General features: G+C 45.7%; 1 protein-coding gene across 4 annotated transcripts in view; it reads left to right on the top strand.

Annotated features, from left to right (window-relative positions):
- The window catches only part of USP9X (ubiquitin specific peptidase 9 X-linked), a 589,740-nt gene that overhangs the window by 10,189 nt on the left and 560,471 nt on the right, over positions 1-19,080 (top strand). For 3 of the 4 annotated variants that reach the window (XM_033949377.1, XM_033949378.1, XM_033949379.1), the window contains exon 2: positions 8,063-8,316. In XM_033949377.1, the coding sequence (XP_033805268.1) occupies positions 8,221-8,316 (96 nt within the window). In that variant the 5' untranslated portion in view covers positions 8,063-8,220. Of the gene's footprint in view, positions 1-8,062; positions 8,317-19,080 lie in introns of those variants that run through there. The other variant, XM_033949380.1, reaches the window with a different exon arrangement.

Below are 19,080 nucleotides of genomic sequence, written 5' to 3' on the forward strand. Positions count from 1 at the left end.
TTCGTTCACTTTGTGCCTTCTCTTAACCGCGGTTTGTGTTTTTTTCTTCACGAATCGCTTTTATTTCATTTTTTATTTTAATTAAAAAAAAAAAAAATTATTATTTTTTTCTTCTTCCATTCGTTTTTCGGGACAGGCCGCGCGGCTGCAGCCTGAGGGCTTCGACTTTGCGGCAGCTATTTTTCTGTCTGTGTCCCAGCCTGCTACAGGCTTTAAGAGGTGTAGCAAGTGTCGCGCGCGATCTCTCTCACGGATCCTCACAGACGCTGCCTCAAGTGCCTTGGGCCGAAACATCATCCTAGGTCGTGCCTGCCTTGCCAAACACTTCAGCCTCATGCTTTCAAGCATCGTTGCATTCTGGTGGACAAGCTTTTCGAGATGGAGTCTCCTACTGATCCCTCGACTTCGAAAGCGTCTTCCGCCTTGACTTCCATCAAGGCTCCGTCTGCGCCTACTGCTTCCACCTCGAACCTCATAAGACCTTCGTCGTTTGCAGTGGTTCTTGCTTCGACATCATCTGCTGTATCTTCCCCTGTTTCCTCAAGTCAGATAGCTAGCTCAGCAGTCGGTTCCACCGGTGGTGATTAAAGTGTCCAAGACTTCTAAGTCAAAACACACTCACACTACCTCGAAGGAACCTCCAGCCAAAGCAGGTGGTCCAGTTTCAGACGTGGATCCATCCTTGCCGGCTTCTTTTCAGACCATGTTAGAGAAGCAGTTTATTCAGTTCCTTACTAACATGGGACCTAAACTGCTTCCTCTTATCCAGCCTGAGCATTCAGCAGACTTCCGCGAGGTCGAGTCGCTTCCTTTGCCCCAGTCTGAGCTTCCACACTCTTTGCAGGGAGCAGAGTCTCTGCGAGTATCTGGTCTGGCATCCAAGCACGAAAAGCAAGGAGCAGATTCTTTGCGAGTGCCTCTAAGAGAATCCTCACACTCTAAACAAGGAGCAGAGTCTTTGAGAGTGCTTTGAGGTTCCTCCACCAAGCCTCTGGAGCTTCGATCTACAGCCTCTAGCCCTATTCATACATCGGCATCGGCTGCTTATGTCTCCGAGGCAAAATCTCCTCGATCCTCGAGATCTGGTTCCAGACACAGTTCTCACCACCATTCGAGGCCTTCATTGAGGCATCCTTCCAGGCATCGTTCTTCTTCTCAGGACAGACCATCTTCCTCGAAGCCTTGATCTACACCAACCTCGACAAGACCACCGACTCCTCATTCGAGGTCTCTGATGCCGGACCTCGAGGATGTTCCGGTCTCGATTGCCTCATCCAAGTCACCAGGTTCCTTTGATGCCTTTTTCCATGCCGAAGCTTCTTCTTCGACACAGGCTGCCTCGACATCCTCGAGTCCTTCTCGAAGCAAAGCATTGGCAGATCAGCTATCTTTCTCGTCTTTCCTGCGACAGATGGCTGTAGACATCCTACTACCAGAAGCTGCATTGGCTGCCAATGGAGGCGCGCGTAAAGTTTAAATTTGCCTGCTTCTGCTTCAAAGCACTACACGGACTTGCCCCTAAATATATAACTGACCTTTTCGTCTTCTCAGCCAACAGACACAAGAGAAGCTCATATTCCAACTTCGTTTCCCCCCCAGTGAGAGGTTGTAAACTGAAAAAACACCATGAACATGTTCTCTCGCACCAAGCAGCATCATGGGGTAAAGACCTAGAACAATTGCTTTCGCCCACTACTTATGAGGAATTTAGGAAACGTCTGAAAACACACCTGTTCCTAAAGTATCTAGACAACTGATCCTCTCTTCTCTCTCCCCTCTATAGCGATTAACTTGTTCTATTGATCATTCTCTCCTCAAAAATGGATTTCCTGTCCTATTAACCATCTTTCTTCCTCAATTTGTACTTTTGCTTAATCTTTGTAAACCGCATAGAACTTCACGGTATTGCGGTATATAAGCTGTTATTATTATTATTATTAGACTTGGATGTTCAATTGGATACTGGCTCCAAATATTCTAAGGAGTATCTAGAAGTCATGCATCTTCCTCAACCTCTGGCAGAGTGTCTTTAGCTTCCGCTTCATAAGCTTTTGAATCAGACTTTTGCTCGATGCATGGAGACAACTTTTTCCATACCAGCTGTTACAGGAAAATTGGACTCTAGGTATAAAACTTGTGCATCGCAAAGGGTTTGACAACTCAGTTATCTCATCAATCTCTGCTTGTTGAATCCTCCTTGAAGAGATCCCATCCTTCCAAGGTCTATGCCACAGTTCCTCCTGGAAGGGAGGGGAAAATTATGGACAAATTTGGACGTCGCATCTACCAGAATGCTATGATGTCCTCTAAAGTCCTCAATTATAATTTTTATTTCAGCACTTATTTTGAATTTCTTCTTTCTCTTCTACCAAAGTTTTTGGCTTATTTGGATAACCAAATGCATTTTGAGTTTCAAGAAGTCATTGCTTCTTTCTCTCAATTACGTCTGCATCTGCTCCAATCATCTTATGATGCCTTCGAGTTATCTGCCCGAGCGGCTGCTTGCTCTGTGGCTATGCGTCATCTTGCCTGTCTTCGTACCATTGACATGGACCCTAACCTTCAAGACCGCTTAGCTAACATTCCTTGTCAAGGCAACGACCTCTTTGATGAATCCATCAAGGCAGCCACAAAGAAATTATCTGACCATGAGAAATCTTTTGCTTCTATAGTCAGACCTAAACCAAAGCCAGCTCATGCCAAGCCTGCACACCCAGCTGTTATCTATCAAAGGCGTTTTGCTCCAAAGCCGGCTCCTTATACTCGCCGTCCTTTGAAAAAACAACAACCTCAGAAGCAACAGAAACCCCAGCCTTCTGCTGCACCTAAGGCTTCTCAGCCTTTTTGACTGTTTACAACACAGCATAACCTCCATCGTTCTCTGTCTCTTTTTCCCCCCTATAGGAGGTAGTCTCCATCATTTTTACAACCAATGGATAAGAATTACATCCGACCTCTGGGTGCTTACCATCATCAGGGAAGGATACTCTCTTCATTTCACTCAGGTTCCACCGGAGCTTCCTCCAAAAGAGTATCCTTCCAATCCATCCCAGACCACCCTTCTTCTTCAGGAAGCTCAAGCTCTGCTTCGTCTCCATGCCATCGAACCAGTTCCCTTGGAACAGCAGAACAGGGGGTTTTACTCCCGTTACTTCCTTGTTCCGAAGAAGACGGGCGATCTGCGACAAATTCTGGATCTCAGGGCTCAACAAATTTCTAGTCAAAGAAAAGTTTCGAATGTTGTCCCTGGCATCCCTTTATCACCTTCTCGAGCAGAACGACTGGTTATGCTCTCTGGATCTCAAGGAGGCCTACACTCATATCTCCATTCATCCGGCCTCCCGTCAATACCTCAGATTTCGGGTGGGGAACCTGCACTATCAATACAGAGTACTACCCTTCAGCCTGGCCTCGTCTCCCAGAGTGTTCACCAAGTGCCTGATAGTGGAAGCAGCAGCTCTAAGGAATTTCCCTACCTCAACAACTGGCTCATCAAAGATTCCACATCTCAAGGGGTTATTGTAGCGATCCAATGGACTACCTGGTTCCTACAAAGTTTGGGATTCGAAATCAACTTTCCCAAATCACAACTTCAGCCCTGTCAGAATCTACAATTCATTGGAGCTGTTCTAGACACTGTCCAACTCAGAGCATTCCTTCCACAACAACTTCACAATCCACAAGCTCTTCTTCAACTCTGTCACACAGTGTCTTCCCGCTCTTCCATCTCAGCGAGACACATGATGGTACTTCTGGGTCACATGGCCTCCACAGTACACGTGACTCCTTTTGCCAGACTTCACCTCAGAATTCCTCAGTGGACCCTGGCATCTCAATGGATGCAAGTTTGCAACCCTCTTTCTCGACACATTTCAGTCACTCCTTCCTTGAAGAAGTCTCTCCGTTGGTGTATGCTCTCTTCCAATCTTTCCAGAGGCTTGCTTTTTCAAACGCCCCCTCATCAGAAGGTCCTCACGACAGACTTTTCGACCTATGCTTGGGGCTCTCATCTCGATGGTCTCCGTACTCAAGGCCTCTGAACCAGTACGGATCGTCAGTGTCATATCAATCAGTTGGAAATCAGAGCGATCCTCAAAGCTCTCCATGCTTTTCAACATCTACTTCACGACACAATAGTCCTCGTTTGGACGGACAACCAAGTCGCTATGTATTATGTCAACAAACGGGGAGGGACAGGGTCTGCCTCCCTTTGTCAAGAAGCTCTGGAGGTTTGGGACTGGGCAATCCGCCACAACACCTTCCTCAAAGCTGTCAACATTCAAGGGGCAAAGAATTGCTTGGCGGACAACTTGAGTCGTCTACTGCAACCTCACGAATGGACTCTCCATTCTTCGCCACATTTTTTTTTTTACAGTGGGGAACGCCACAGATAGACCTCTTTGCAGCTCCCCACAACTACAAACTGCCTCAGTTCTGCTCCAGGATATACACTCCTCACTGCCTCGAGGCAGATGCTTTTCTTCTGGAATGGATGAATCTTTTCCTCTACGCATTTCCTCCATTCCCTCTCATTCTCAAGACTTTGGTCAAGTTGAAGAACGATCATGCCACCATGATTCTAATCGCTCCTCGGTGGCCGAGACAACCCTGGTTCTCCCTTCTACTTCAACTCAGCAGCAGGGAGCCATACCTTCTACCAGTTTTTCCTTCTCTGCTTACACAGAGTCAAGGATCTCTGCTTCATCCCAACCTGCAGTCTCTACACCTGACAGCCTGGTACCTCAACATAAACCCTCTTCAATTTTCTCAATCTGTAAGAGACGTATTAGAAGCTTCTAGAAAGCTTACAACTAGACAATGCTATCACCAAAAATGGACTAGATTTTTTACATGATGTTTTTCTCATCATAAGGAGCCTCAACATTCCTCCTTATCTTATGTTTTGGACTATCTTTTACACTTATCCAATTCTGGCCTCAAGTTTACATCTGTATGAGTCCATCTCAGTGCAATTACTGCTTTCCATCAGCCTATTGAAGGGAAACCCCTCTCTGCTCATCCGGTGGTTTCCGGATTCATGAAAGGACTTTTCAGTGTCAAACCTCCTCTCAAACTGCCTCCTGTGGTTTGGGACCTCAATGTTGTCCTTACTCATCTCATGAAGCCTCCCATTTGAGCCAATTGATAAGGCTCATCTCAAGTATCTCACTTGGAAAGTGGTGTTTCTCATTACCCTCACTTCTGCTCGATGGGTCAGTGAGCTGCAAGCTTTAGTTACTGACCCAGCATTCACGGTGTTCCATCATGACAAAGTTGTTCTTCGTACTCATCCGAAATTCCTACCTAAAGTAGTCTCAGAATTTCATCTCAACCAGTCCATCGTACTTCCAGTGTTTTTTCCAAAGCCTCATTCTCACTCTGGAGAATCAGCTCTTCATACTCTGGACTGTAATCGTGCTTTGGACTTCTATTTCGAACTCACCAAACCACACAGAACTGCTCCTCAACTTTTTGTTTCCTTCGATCCAAATAAGTTGGGCCATCCTATTTCTAAGCGTACCATCTCCAACTGGATGGCGTATTGAGGAAATTTGTAGAGTTGCTACTTGGTCCTTGGTTCATACTTTCACTTCTCACTATTGTCTGGATACTTTCTCCAGATGGGATGGACAGTTTGGCCAAACAGTATTACAAAATTTATTCTCCTAAATTGCCAACACTCCCACCATCCCATTCTGGTTAGCTTGGAGGTCACCCATATGTGAGAATACCTGCTTGCTTGTCCTGGGATAAAGCACAGTTACTTACCGTAACAGCAGGCAGCTATTCTCACAACCCACCCACCTCCCCTGGTTGGCTTCTCTGCTAGCTATCTGAACTGAGGAGACACGCCCTGTGCTGGGTGGGAAGGCACTCGTGCATGCGTGGTGCGGGCGATTCGAAACTTCGAATTTCTTCAAGCAAGTCTGCTTGTGAGGTGTCCGCATCCAGGCTTCGTCGATGACGTCGCCCATATGTGAGAATAGCTGCCTGCTGTCCCTGGATAACACCTGTTATGGTAAGTAACTGTCATCTCAGCATTCCCGGTTGGATGTGGGGGCGCATGCGGAGGCTGCGTTTAGTGTTTCGATTGTTGCAGAGGTGGCATTTGCTTCCCACCCAGATTGAGGATTGCTTTGCTACATCCCATTGGTCTCTGGATTCATCTGCTGCTGTTGCTAAGGAAGGAAAAATTATGTTCTTACCTGTTAATTTTCTTTCCTTTAGACGCAGCAGATGAATCCAGAGCCCCACCTTTCTGGATATTGACTGTCAGTTTTTTCTTTTGCAACTTTCGAAGTCTGTTATTATTGATAGTTGTATTCTGTGTTACCTTTTGAAATTTGTTATGGGAAAGAAGTTTTTTACATGCTAAGCATATTGATGGTTACGGATTCTTGGGCAAGGAGCAATACTGAAGATGCAGGAAGTGTGCCAGCCAATAGTTCCACCTGTTAATCAGTTTCTCTATCTGCATCTGCTGGTAGATGTGTGCTATCTCATTGGTCTCTGGATTCATCTGCTGCGTCTAAAGGAAAGAAAATTAACAGGTAAGAACATAATTTTTCCTTCTGAAGTGAGGTATATCATATATACTTGAATATAAGCCAAGGTTTTGTGTGTGTAAAAGGCCCAAAATGGGTGTTTCGGCATATATTCGGGCTATCGCCTACCTACCCCCTCACAGACCTATTGCAGGCCTCCACAGGACGTGCCACAAGACCCAGTGGTGGGCTGGGACATGAGAGATCCCTCCCCCCTCGACACCTCATCAGCCTTGGGGTGGACGGGACAGGAGGAATCCCTTCTGCTTCCTGTGCCTGCCGAAATTGACAGCCACACCTCCCTCCCACCTCCCCCACCTATTTTTCTGGTCGCTGGTAGGCAGCTGGTGCACGGAGCAGGAGTGATCTTTCTGCCTTCGAGGACTCGTAGCAGCCAATCAGCTAGCGGCCTTGAATCGAGGAGGAGGGCAGGATGATTGCTCCTGCTCTGTGCACCGGCTGGCTACTATGGACCCGACAGGTATAAGGGAGAGGTGGGAGAGAGGTGTGGTTGTCCATTTTGGCAGGCATTGGAGGCAGAAGAATTCCTCCTGTCCAGCCCACCGCAAGGCGGCCCATGAGTTGGGGGATGCGTGGGGGAGACCATGGGTGGTGCACAACAGTTTTTTTTTAAAAATTCAGCTGTGAAGGGAAACGGGGGATCTCTCATCCTGACTCACCGCTTCACCACCTGGTCCTGCGGCAGGCCTGGTGGAGGCCTGCAAGGCATTGGGAGGACAGGAGATGGTGCAGGGAGGGAGGGGGCAGAGGGTAGAGCCTGTCAGGGCAAAGAGGGAAGGAGTCTGGGTGCAGACCCTGGCAAGGAAGGGAGTGAAGGAGGGGGGCGCTTTGAGCAGATCCTGGCAAGGCACTTGAATAATGAGCTCCCGTCATATATGCAAGTCAACCATTTTTCCTTCTTTTTGAGGGGAAAAATGGCAGTCTCAACTTAGAGTATGTACGGTAATTTATGGCTCTTTGCTGAGAAATGTTTTTACTTTGGCAGGTTAATTTGTTGGGTTAGGGATAGATGGCTATAAAATGGGGTATGGTTCTGAGTAATTTGTGATTGAAGTATCAGGGTGCTTTATTTTTCATTCAGGTGTTATCCAAAGGGACAGGAGTAAACTGCTAATTTAAGTAATAAGAGCAGATAAGTATCAGATTACTTTCACTGATGTCTTTTATTCACTATGGGGTCCTTTTATCAAGCTACGCTAGTGGGGTTAGCGCGTCGGACATTTCATCACGTTCTAACCCCTGCGGCAAGCAAAAAAAACTAACGCCTGTTCAATAGAGTAGTTAGCGACTAGCGCGGCAGGCGGTTTAACGCGAGGTATTCTGCGTGTTAAACACCTACCGTGTCTTGATAAAAGGACCCCATGTGGTGATTAAGATTGAGAAAAACTTTTCACTTGATAGTTTTCAAGGAATCTAAGCAAATGCTATTTGTAAAATATCTGTTCTAGAAGGTATACATTTCAGTTGCTATATATTTTTTTTCTCTTCTTCTTCAGGTTATGCAATGGTCTCTACAAAACGATCTGTGCTTGAGGTGGAGCTTCATAAAACAGGCATATGCTGGTACTTTGTATTTATTAAGGGGACTATAGTTTCTTCTGACACGATAACTACATAAGCAGACAAAATTGCCAAGATCTGCCCTGTGTCGAGTATGACAGCCACGACCCGTGGCTCCCCTGTAGGAGGGAATGAAAGCCAGGGCCAGGCTCCTGATGGACAGTCCCAGCCTCCCCTTCAGCAGAATCAGGTAAGAAATTGAATGTCAGTAATACAAAAACTGTGTTTAATGTGTGATAAAAAGTGGATATGGTAAGCTAAACTGCTATAAACTTTTATAAAGAATCTATAATAATAAAACGCTAAGCACGCATGCGCACTCTTAAAACGTGTTCCCTGAGATCTGATCTGTCGGGATGTGGCCACAAGAGTGCGCATGCGCGCTTACTTCGTCACCAGGACTCCAGGACAGGGCGGCCTTCACTCCATCAGACCTCTGGCATTTGCCAACCACTTTGCCACATGGTGCAGCCGCGCAGAGGGACTGGCGCCGAGGGACAAGGCATCGCTGTCGAGCGCCCCCGAGGGCAGAGGCAGCCCGCGCGCATAGTGGACGGAGTGCGAGGACGGCCGCCCGCCCGCCCAACTGCAAATTGACAATTCCAATGGCTCCTGCTGCGGCCCCGACGCATGCGCTCGGCCCCCGAGGCGCAGTAGCCCTTCATTGACTGGCGGTGACCTGAGGAGGAGGTGGGAGCTCGCATGCAACCGTCCTCCCCCCCCCCAACCTCCTCCCCACCCCTGGATTCCGTTCCGTTTGCAGTTTGCTGTTAGGGAGGCGGCCAGGAAAGCGGGCCGGGGACCAGGGGGAGGGGAAAGATAGACAGCGGGAGAGAGAAAGAAAGGAAGAAGGACACAGGGGCAAGAAGAGAGACAGACAGATAAAGGGGGCCAGGGAGAGAGACAAAGAAAGATAGACAGCGGGAGGGAGAGAGACAGAAAGACACACACATATTCTACCATCCGTTAGAATGCACAGGGGGAGCAGGCAAGGGGTGGTGGTGGACAGCTGAGGAAAAAGAAAGACAGAAAGAGAGAAATACAGAAACAGGTTAAAGAGAGAGAGAAATAAATAAATACAGAAACACACACACATATTCTAGCACCCGTTAATGTAACGGGCTATAAGACTAGTTATTTATATTTGTCTTATTTAGAAAACGAATTTTGCCATTTGATTGTTGCAGTTGTCCGGGTTTCACTGCGTCTGGGTAGGTAGAACTAACGTTTCAGCCATCATGTTGTAGCTTTCTTCATGGTATGCTGTGAGATTTGCAGTTTAAAGATAAATTGCAGACCTTGCAGCATATTTATCTTTAAACTGCATTTAAATTGTGACCAACGGACTTTCCCTCCACAATTCAAGTTTGTGACCAGTGAACTTTCCTGCTTCAATCACCTCAAACCCCAGACAATCAGGTTATCTATATATATATATATTTATTATCTATCTATCTATATACACATATATATACACACACACACACATATATATATTTATCTCAGGACAAGCAGGCAGCATATTCTTAACTGATGGGTGATGGCACAGACGGAGCCCCATTACGGACAATTTTAGAGTGATTGCACTCTAAGAACTTAGAAAGTTCTAGTTAGGCCTCACCGCGCATGCGCGAGTGCCTTCCCGCCCGACGGAGGCACGCGGTCCCCAGTTTCTTAGTTTCCGCGGAGCTAAGAAGATGCGTTTTTTCAACGGCTGTTGAAAAGTTTTTCTTCACCTTCCCGCTCGCGTGTTTTTTCGTGAAATTGTTCACATTTTTTTCTCCCTTTTATTGTTTTCCATAACCAACTAAAAAAAAAAGTATATCTTTTTTTTCTTTATTTTTCAGTCGGTTTCTTTATTTTCCAGTCGGCCCTGGCGGGGCCTGTTGGCAACATCGAAGCCTCGACCTTCGATTTTGCAACTGCCGTTTTTCCTTTCATGCCCCCTTCACCGGGCTTTAAGAAGTGTCAGCGGTGTGCACGCCCTATATCTTTATCTGACCCACACAATTGGTGTCTTCAATGCTTGGGTCCGGATCATAGGGCTTTGACGTGCACCCGTTGCGCTTCTCTTCAAAAGCGAACTTTAAAAAATCGCTAAATTCAACAACAGCTTCTTTTCGGTACCACTATGGAGGGTCCACCAGCATCGACCCCAGCATCTGCGGCGTCCTCGAAATCGGCGCCGGCCCTTTCGACACCGCAGAACGTGTCTTCGGTGTCGCACCCCCCAGGTAAGCTGGCTAAGAAGCCATCCCCTACCGTCCTGGGCCCGCCAGTCGACCAAGCAGTGAGCCAAGTCCTGCAGACCGTGCGCCGGCCCCGTAAACGCTCCGCTCCTATTGAAGTCACTGCCTCGTCATCGGCATCTACTTCTCCTGAGCGTAGAGCTGCACCACAGGTACCGAAAAAGAGAAAAGCGATACCAGTGCCAACGGGACCATCATTGGATGACCGCATAGCGTCCATTCTCCAGGTCCAACTTAAAGAGCAGTTGCAACAACTCCTCCCGGCTCTTTTGACACCGAACCTTCCAGTGTCGGTACCCTCTGAGCCTTCGGTACCGGTTGTCGACTAGCCTATTTTGTCGGCATCGACTTTATCGGCATCGCTGCATTCTACCTCTTCGGTATCCATGCCTATTCTATCGGCGGAACCGAAAACCTTGCGTAGGGCGGTTCACTCGGTCTCTGAGCCGGTACCGCTCTCTGACCAGAACCTCATTACCGCTTTCCATACTTCCCCAGGTACGGTATTGATGCGATCAGGCAAATCGGTACGCAAAACCCGACATACGGAGGTCTCTACTGTTTCCCAGGGATGACTCCCTTCAGTGAGTGACCCTGATTTATGGGATGATTCCGATGATCCTCTCAGAACCAATGACGACCTTTCATTGGATGAGGCTGATCCATCTGTTCAGGAGCCTGATAGTAAGCCAGAGAAGACTTCCTTCACTAAATTTCTTAAAGAAATGTCAGACACCCTTTCTATTTCCTTGGAGTCTGATTCCAAAAAGTCCAAAGCATTCCTTGATGCTTTGGACTTTGATCAACCTCCGAGGGAATTCCTAAAATTACCCTTACATGACATCTTGAGGGAAACCTTTTTTAAAAATCTTGAGACTCCTCTAACCATTCCAGGAGCTCCTAGAAAGCTAGAGTCTTTTTATAAGGTTATCCCCATTCCAGGGTTTGACAAGCCTCAGCTCCCTCATGAGTCTTTGCTTGTAGAGTCAACCCTGAAGAAAACTGCGGGCTCTAGTGTGTACGCTTCTGTCCCTCCTGGCAGAGAGGTAAGGCCATGGATAAATTTGGCAAGCGATTATATCAGAACGCTATGTTGGCCAATCGTTCAGGTAACTATGCATTCCATTTTTCTTTCTACCTGAAACATCTCATTCAGCAGCTTACCACTTTTCAGAAGTACCTCGCGGAACGCAAGATACTGCTTTTCAACAATGTACTTCCAGTCTTTTTCCAGATCTGAAAGTTTATGGTCCGTTCCAGCTACGACATGTTTGAGCTCACATCCCGAGCTACAGCAATGGCTGTCGCTATGATACGTTTAGCTTGGCTCCGCGTCTCAGAACTTGATGTAAACCACCAGGACTGCCTTGCCAACGCTCCCTGCCTGGGTGATGAGCTGTTTGGTGAATCTCTGGATACCACCACCCAGAAACTATCTGCTCACGAGACTAGATGGGATACTTTATTGAAAACAAAAAAGAAACCCCCACCTGCTCGTCCTTTTAGACAGCAGACGTCTTACCAGCGTCGTTTCTCAGCTCGGCCTCTTCCTCCTCATCCTCCCCAGCCTTGGAGGCAGCAACAGCACCAGCAGGCTCATCAACAGCAGCAACCACCAGTAAAACCTGTTGCTCAGCCTAAGCCCATTCAGTCCTTTTGACTTCCTTCTCCAGGACATAGCCAGTCTTCCCTCTTCTTCTTCTCTACTGCAACCCATCGGGGGATGTTTCCAATTTTTTCTGAGCCATTGGGAAGTAATCACCGCAGATCAGTGGGTTCTGTCCATCATCCGTCACGGATACTCCCTCAACTTTCAGACTCTTCCACCACCAAGTCCTCCAAAGGAGTCTGCTTACTTGATGGCTGGAAAGCGGTTGCTGGAACAGCTTGGTGCACATTCCACCCGAGCAATGGCGACGTCTTGGGCCGAGTCCAGGGGTCTTTCCTTGGATGAGATTTGCTGTGCGGCTACTTAGTCTTCTAAGAATACTTTTTCTAAGCATTACTGGCTGGATGTGGCTGCCCGTGCGGAAGCTGACTTTTGCACTTTGGTTATTGCGGAGGTGGCGTTTGCTTCCCACCCAGTTTGAGGTGTGCTTTGCTACATCCCACTGGTCTCTGGATTCATCTGCTGCTGTGCTAAGGAAGGAAAAATTATGTTCTTACCTGTTAATTTTCTTTCCTTTAGCAGCAGCAAATGAATCCAGAGCCCCACCCTTTCTGCAGATGATCTGTCCGTTGTTGGTTGCAAGTTTCAGTTTGGTTATTGTTGGTAGTTGTATTCTGTATTTTACCCATTGCACTTGGTTGCTGGAAAGAAGTTTTTTAAATGCTCAATATTTCCTAGTTCCGGATGCTTGGGCAAGGAACGATACTGGATATACAGGAGGAATGCCAACCTATAAGACCACCTGTTAATCAGTTTCTCTATCTCCACCTGCTGGTCTATGTGTGCTATCCCACTGGTCTCTGGATTCATCTGCTGCTACTAAAGGAAAGAAAATTAACAGGTAAGAACATAATTTTTCCATATAGTGGGTCCTCTAACCTGATTGGCTGGGGTTTGAGGTGATTGAAGCAGGAAAGTTCGTTTGTCATGAGTTTGAATTTTGTTGGGAAAGTTCACTGGTCACAAACTTGAATTGTGGAGGGAAAGTCCATTGGTTACAAATTTAATAGGATATGAATGAAGAAATCTTCTATTAGATGGGATTCTTAGCAATGTGCTCTAATTTAGTTGTCTGGGTTGTTTTTTTTTTTTTTTTTTTGCTTCTGTATTCCTATATCTTTGTATACTTGATGGATACATATATAAAATTTTTCAATTAAAAAAAAAAATCTTCTATTATAGTCTTAAAACAACTCTGAGTCCTTTCTGGTTTACTTGCCAGGGACTAGATGTTTGCTTCATATGTTCACCAGTTTTCTATTAAATTTGAGAGAGTGCACGCCAAAGGAAGTATACGATTGAGTGCATGGCTTCCTTGGTGTATTACCTGTGTCAACATCTCACTTGATTCTGGTGCTGTCCTGTGTCTTTTTCTCCAGTCCCTTCCTTGCTACTGCAGTCCTCTCTTGCCCTGTTCCCTCAGCTCTTTCACTATTTATTCTCTTTTTAACTTTAGCTCTTCCTTGTTCTTACCCTCCCTATTCTTATTCTCCTGTTTTATTCCCAGCTCAGCTGCAGCCCTCTTTTTCTTTTTTTTTTGTGTCCTGATAGGAAGAAAGATTGATCCTATCCCTCTTGTCTGTATGGTTTTCATTAGGGCTGAAGATGTTTATTCCCTGGAAACTTTGGAAGGAACTTCTTCTTTTCTAATGGATACTGTTTTGCTAAGTAATGAAATATGAATTCTGGAGGATTGAAGTTTTAATGTAATTGTTTATCCATAGAATGAGGGGTTAAGTATTGTGAGCTGCACTGAATCCTTGTTGAAAATTTGCAAGATACCAGAAATAATACAGTATGGTATGAAGTTAATGAAAAATATTATTTGGTTCCCAGTTTCTAGACTTCCAACAACCACTTAACCTGACACAAAAACTCCTGAGGAGTAAATTAAAAACAAAATCCCAAATAAAAGAGAATGACACAAAGCTGTAGGACACTAGGATGAAAGTTTTATACCAGCGCATGGTAGAATGCTCTTTAGTTGTCTACATAGAAAGAAATTCATAAGACTCACCATTAGTGTAAATGATCTGATGCAAAAAATGTGATGAAGAGTACTGAGTTGGTGAAATAAGCTGAAATGTAAGCACACACATCAATCTTCATAGATGCTCCATAAACTTTTACAGAAAAAAGGTAGGGTAATAGCCATTAAGTAACCTGCTTCTCAAAAGATTACCCCTGAACAACCTTGCAGTTAAGAAATTTGAAGGAAAATTCAGAAAAAAATACAAATGGAAAACATTTGAAATCACTACAAATGGACATTGGCTTTCTCTTACACTGTCAGGTTATAGGACCTGTCAGCTGTAAAATGTTATCATCTCATCACTTGTCTCTCTGTCCTTTCACTCTGTTTTGAATTATAATGTCAAATGCAGACAGATTATTATTGTTTAAACAATTATTCCTAGTTGCCTGGGCTGTATAATTCTGAACATGTGGATGTTATTCGCTCTTACAGCAGATGGAGGTAGAGAAAAAAAGATCTTTCTATTCCTCCAGACTGGCACAGACATATCATTATGTACTCTCACCAGCAGATGGAGACTGAGAACTACTAAGTAGATTTATAAGTGGTTTAGAATGACATGGGGGGGACAAAGTTGAGCTCTGTCCCCATCCCTACAGACTCTGTCCTTATTTGCACAAGTCTCGAACACTTATGATTTTATATTTACTGTATATATTTGAATATAAACGGACCTGAATATAAATCAAGGTAACCTTCCCCCCCAAAAAAGGAGAAAAAAAGGTTGACTCAAAGAATATAAACTGGGGGTTATTATTCAAATGCAGTGCCTTTCCTTGCCCTGTCTGGCCAGGCTTTGCACCCTGTTCCCCCTTCTCTCCCTCCCTGCTCTGACAGGCTCTGCATCTAGCTCCCTCACTCCCTCCCCTGCTAATCAGCTAGTGGCTCAGCAGGAGCAAGGAAGGTTGCTCCTGCTGTAATTCACCTCGGGGATTCTAAAGGGGGGTGGGAGGGAGGTAATTCTTAGACTTGGTTGGGACAGGGGCGGGAGGTATCCCTGCCGTCCCAGCCCACCACTGGACCACCACGAATTTAAAAGGTACACAGGGGAGGGGAAGGGTGGTAAAAGTTAGTACACTTCTCCCTCTGGATTCGTGGGGGATAGGGGCAGAGCCGGACTGCGAATTGCGAAAAACAGTGAATATCCGGCTCTGACCCACTCCCACCTCCCTCCCGCCTTCCCGGCCTTACCTGGTGGTCTAGCGGGCTTTCGGGGCAGGAGCGATCTTCCTACGCTCCTGCCCCGTGCAGATCGCCATTAGGAAATGGCTGTTGTGAGTTCCCGTAGTTTCTCGAGGCAGGAGCGTAGGAAGATTGCTCCTGCCCCGAAAGCCCGCTAGACCACCAGGTAAGGCCGGGATGCCGGGGGGAAGACTTAACGATGGGTTTTTTTTTCTTTTTTCCCCCTCCCCAAAAAATCGCGAATATGTGAAACTGTGATTACCGAAACCGTGAATGGGGAGGGGGAAGTGTAGTGTTTTCTGGGACAGGAGATTGAAGGGGATACCTCCTGTCCTGGCCCACCAAGTCTCACGGCAGGCTTGGCAGAGGCCTGCTACAGGTTCAAGGGGGGGGGGGGTCAACACTGACCCGAATATAATCAGACACCCCCATTTTTGGGTCACTTTATTGGCCCCAAAATCTCAGTTTATATTCAAGTATATGCGGTAAAACTTTTTTATTAAAGTATAAAAAAGGACAATATTTCGTACAACTGTTTATAACTCACAAATAAAGCCTTGCGTTTCTATCTGGTTTTGGTGCAACCTTCCCAAAGATTCAGTTGCCTATGTATTTACACAATCTGGGAAGGTAATTGGATTGTCTTTTCAGACATGGGTAAAGAAGAGAACCTAAACTGTGTAGTGGATGAACAGGAAAACAAGTATCTATTAAATATTAGTTTCTTGATGCCAGTAAGGATGGATGAATTTGTTGCAGTAACAGATGCTAAAGCAGCTGGGCATTTGATGGAAGGACATTTCAGATGGCAGACAAGACACAAATGATGTCATTTAACTGTAGTTCATTGAAATTCAAAAGTAGCTCATGCAGGTTTTTTTAATCACTAAATTCAGTTGCCAGTTGTCTAAGATGTATTAAGTTTTTATATATTGATATTACTGTGTTTCCCCGAAAATACCTAGCATAATTTTCAAGATAGGTCCTAATATAAGCCCTACCCCCCAAATTTGCCCTTGTTAAGATCCCATCCCTCTGTGTTACACTTATCCCTCCCTCCCCTTTGTGCACCAGAACACTATCGACTGCTTTATATACCTCAGAAGCCTCAAAACCTGTGGCAGCTCTCTGAACGGGCTGCTTCGCATTCTTCTCCGCTGGGGCCTTCCCTCTGCTGCATCGCTGATGTTTCATCAGTGATGCGGCAGGGGGAAGGTTGCAAAGCAGCCCGTTCAGAGCGTTGCCACTGGTTTTGAAGCTTCGGAGGTATGTAAGGCGATCGATGGTTTTCCAGTGCACAAAGAGATGAGAGGGAGAGATAGGTATAATATGGAAAGTGTGAAGGGAAGATACTTTGTTTCCCTGAAAATAAGACATTCCACGAAAATAAGCCCTAGTGTGTGTTTTTGAGCACAAATTAATATAAGACCCTGTCTTATTTTCGGGGAAATATGGTAGTCTCAAGTGTTTTAGGGAATGACATGGGGATAAAGTTTGAACCTGTCCCCATATCATTCTCTACTGCACTGTTCCCTTAGAGCCAGCCTGTTCTCAGTTTCCAGCAGATGGATGTTGCAAACCTGTACAATCCCGGTCTGGAAGTTCAGCCTTGGGGGGGGGGGGTTAATCTCCTTCCTTTGAGGGGTGAGTCTTCTCTATCCAATGGTTTACTCAGCTATTCCCCATGGAACCTGAATCTGATGATTTGGTTAAAAAATAACAGTTGGTATATGCTTTACCTTTTGGTGCTGCTAGACTAATTAGTCTGCTGAATGGAGGCAGGAGCCCCTTGGGGATTCTAAACCCAGGAAGCTGGGCTTATCCCCTCTGGTGCCTTGGCTGATCTTGTCTACCTAGCAGCAGACAGGCATACTTGAGAGCCTGTGGGGTCTTTCTTTGCAGCTGGAATATTTGGGAGTTTGACTTGACATGCTTCTAGGCAGAGTTTCTTCCAGAGGCCGGGATACTGAAACTATTTGGTTGCTGTTGAATTTTTGGTGTCCATGGGCCCAGGATTACCTCCAGGTTTTGGAGTCCATGGTAGTGAATTTGGAAGTGGTGCAGTGGGTCAGGGCCCTGGTTGTTGCAGGAATCTCTCCTCTCATGGTAATCTCCCAGTCTCATGCCTTGAAGGCTCCCCTTTCACTTTGAAGACATGCACAATGCAGCTTGCACTAGTGGTTGGAACCTTGCAGTCTGTTACAGAGCATGGCCCTGGACCCGTCTAAGTAGATAGTGGTGGTGATGGATGCTGGTCTCGCGGGCTAGACAGCGCGTCTGAGTCAGGTAGTGCAGAGCTGTGGCCTCTGAGGAGGTTCTTTGGTTGCTCAACAGGTTGGAGAACAAAGAGATTCAAATAGCACTGCAGGCCTTCACCCCTTTGTTCTGCCCCTTTGTTGGCCTTCACCTCTGTGCAGCAGTTTCCCTTCAGCGCACACCTTGGTCGGGGTTACTGTCTCATGCTGTTTGGTATTGGCTGAGTTCAGCTCTATGAGTATGTTGGTTTGGTGCTATCAGTTAGGACATGGGAAGCGCGGCCATTTAGTTGTAGGGCACATCTCCCTTTCTCATGAAATCCATTTAGATTCTGCTGTTTACAGGATACCTTTATCCGTTCCCGCTCTGTCAGGTGGGAACGGACAACTTCATATACGAGGATGGGAGGTTTTTCTCCTGCTTTGTGTATGATGTGCAGTCCTTGTCTGATCTCAATTCTCAACACCATATGTGCCTGAAGGCCTCAGCTCCTTAAGGGAGCCCAGTTCATTTTCTTTGGTCTTGATATGGCTCATTCCTGGCATAGATGACTCGGTTTGTGAATTTTGTTGAGCATTGTCCCATGGGTGGGCTGTAGGACATTGCAGCCTGATCTGCTTTGCTGCATTTTCAGGTTTAGAGCCATAAGTCTGGATAGTGTGCAGCTACCTTTTTGCTTGGTAAGTGCAACTCAGCCTTGGTAAGTGTGCTCAGCCTTAGAAGTTTCTTTGTAAACAGTTTACTGCTTTGTCTATGCTTGTAGAGCTTTTCTCTGTATGTCTCAGTGGCTTCTCTGCTTGTCTGCTGGTGCTCTTTGTCTGGATGTTGAATACAGCTCACCCTAAGTGTGTAGAGCACTGTTCCATCTCTAAACATAGAGCTCTAGTAATATCCCAAGGAGTGAAACTGATTTTATGCTGCTTATCCTAGGAATAAGCAGTGGATTTTCCCAAGCCAGCTCAATAATGACTTCATGAACTTTTGTTTTAGGAAATTATCCAAACCTTTTTTTAAATCCTGCTAAGCTAACTGCTTTCACCATATTCTCCAGCAACAAATTCCAGAGTTTAATTACTCTGATTTGTTTTAAATCTACTACTTGTAGCTTCATCACATGCCCCCTAGTCCTAATATTTTTTTTTTTTTTTAAGAGTAAACAAGTTATTCACTCAACTCAGTATTTTATAGACTATCATATCTCCCCTGGCCGTCTCTTCTCCAAGCTGAAGAGCCCTAGCCACTTTAGCCTTTCCTTATAGGGATGTCATCCCAGCTCTTTTATCATTTTTGTCATCCATCTCTATACATTTTCTAATTCTGCTATATCTTTTGTGACATATGACCAGAATTACACATAGTATTCAAGGTGCCATTGTACCATAGAGTGATATAAAGGCATTATAACATTTTCATCTTTGTTTTCCATTCCTTTCTTGATTATTCCTAACATTCTATTCGTTTTCTTTGTCGCACACTGAACTAAGGTTTTCAATGTATCTTCAACGATGACACCTAGATTTTTTCCTCGGCACTGACTCCTAACCTAAAACCATGCGTCACGTA

This window comes from Geotrypetes seraphini, chromosome 6 (genome assembly GCF_902459505.1).
Source record: "Geotrypetes seraphini chromosome 6, aGeoSer1.1, whole genome shotgun sequence".
Lineage (NCBI taxonomy): Eukaryota > Metazoa > Chordata > Amphibia > Gymnophiona > Dermophiidae > Geotrypetes > Geotrypetes seraphini.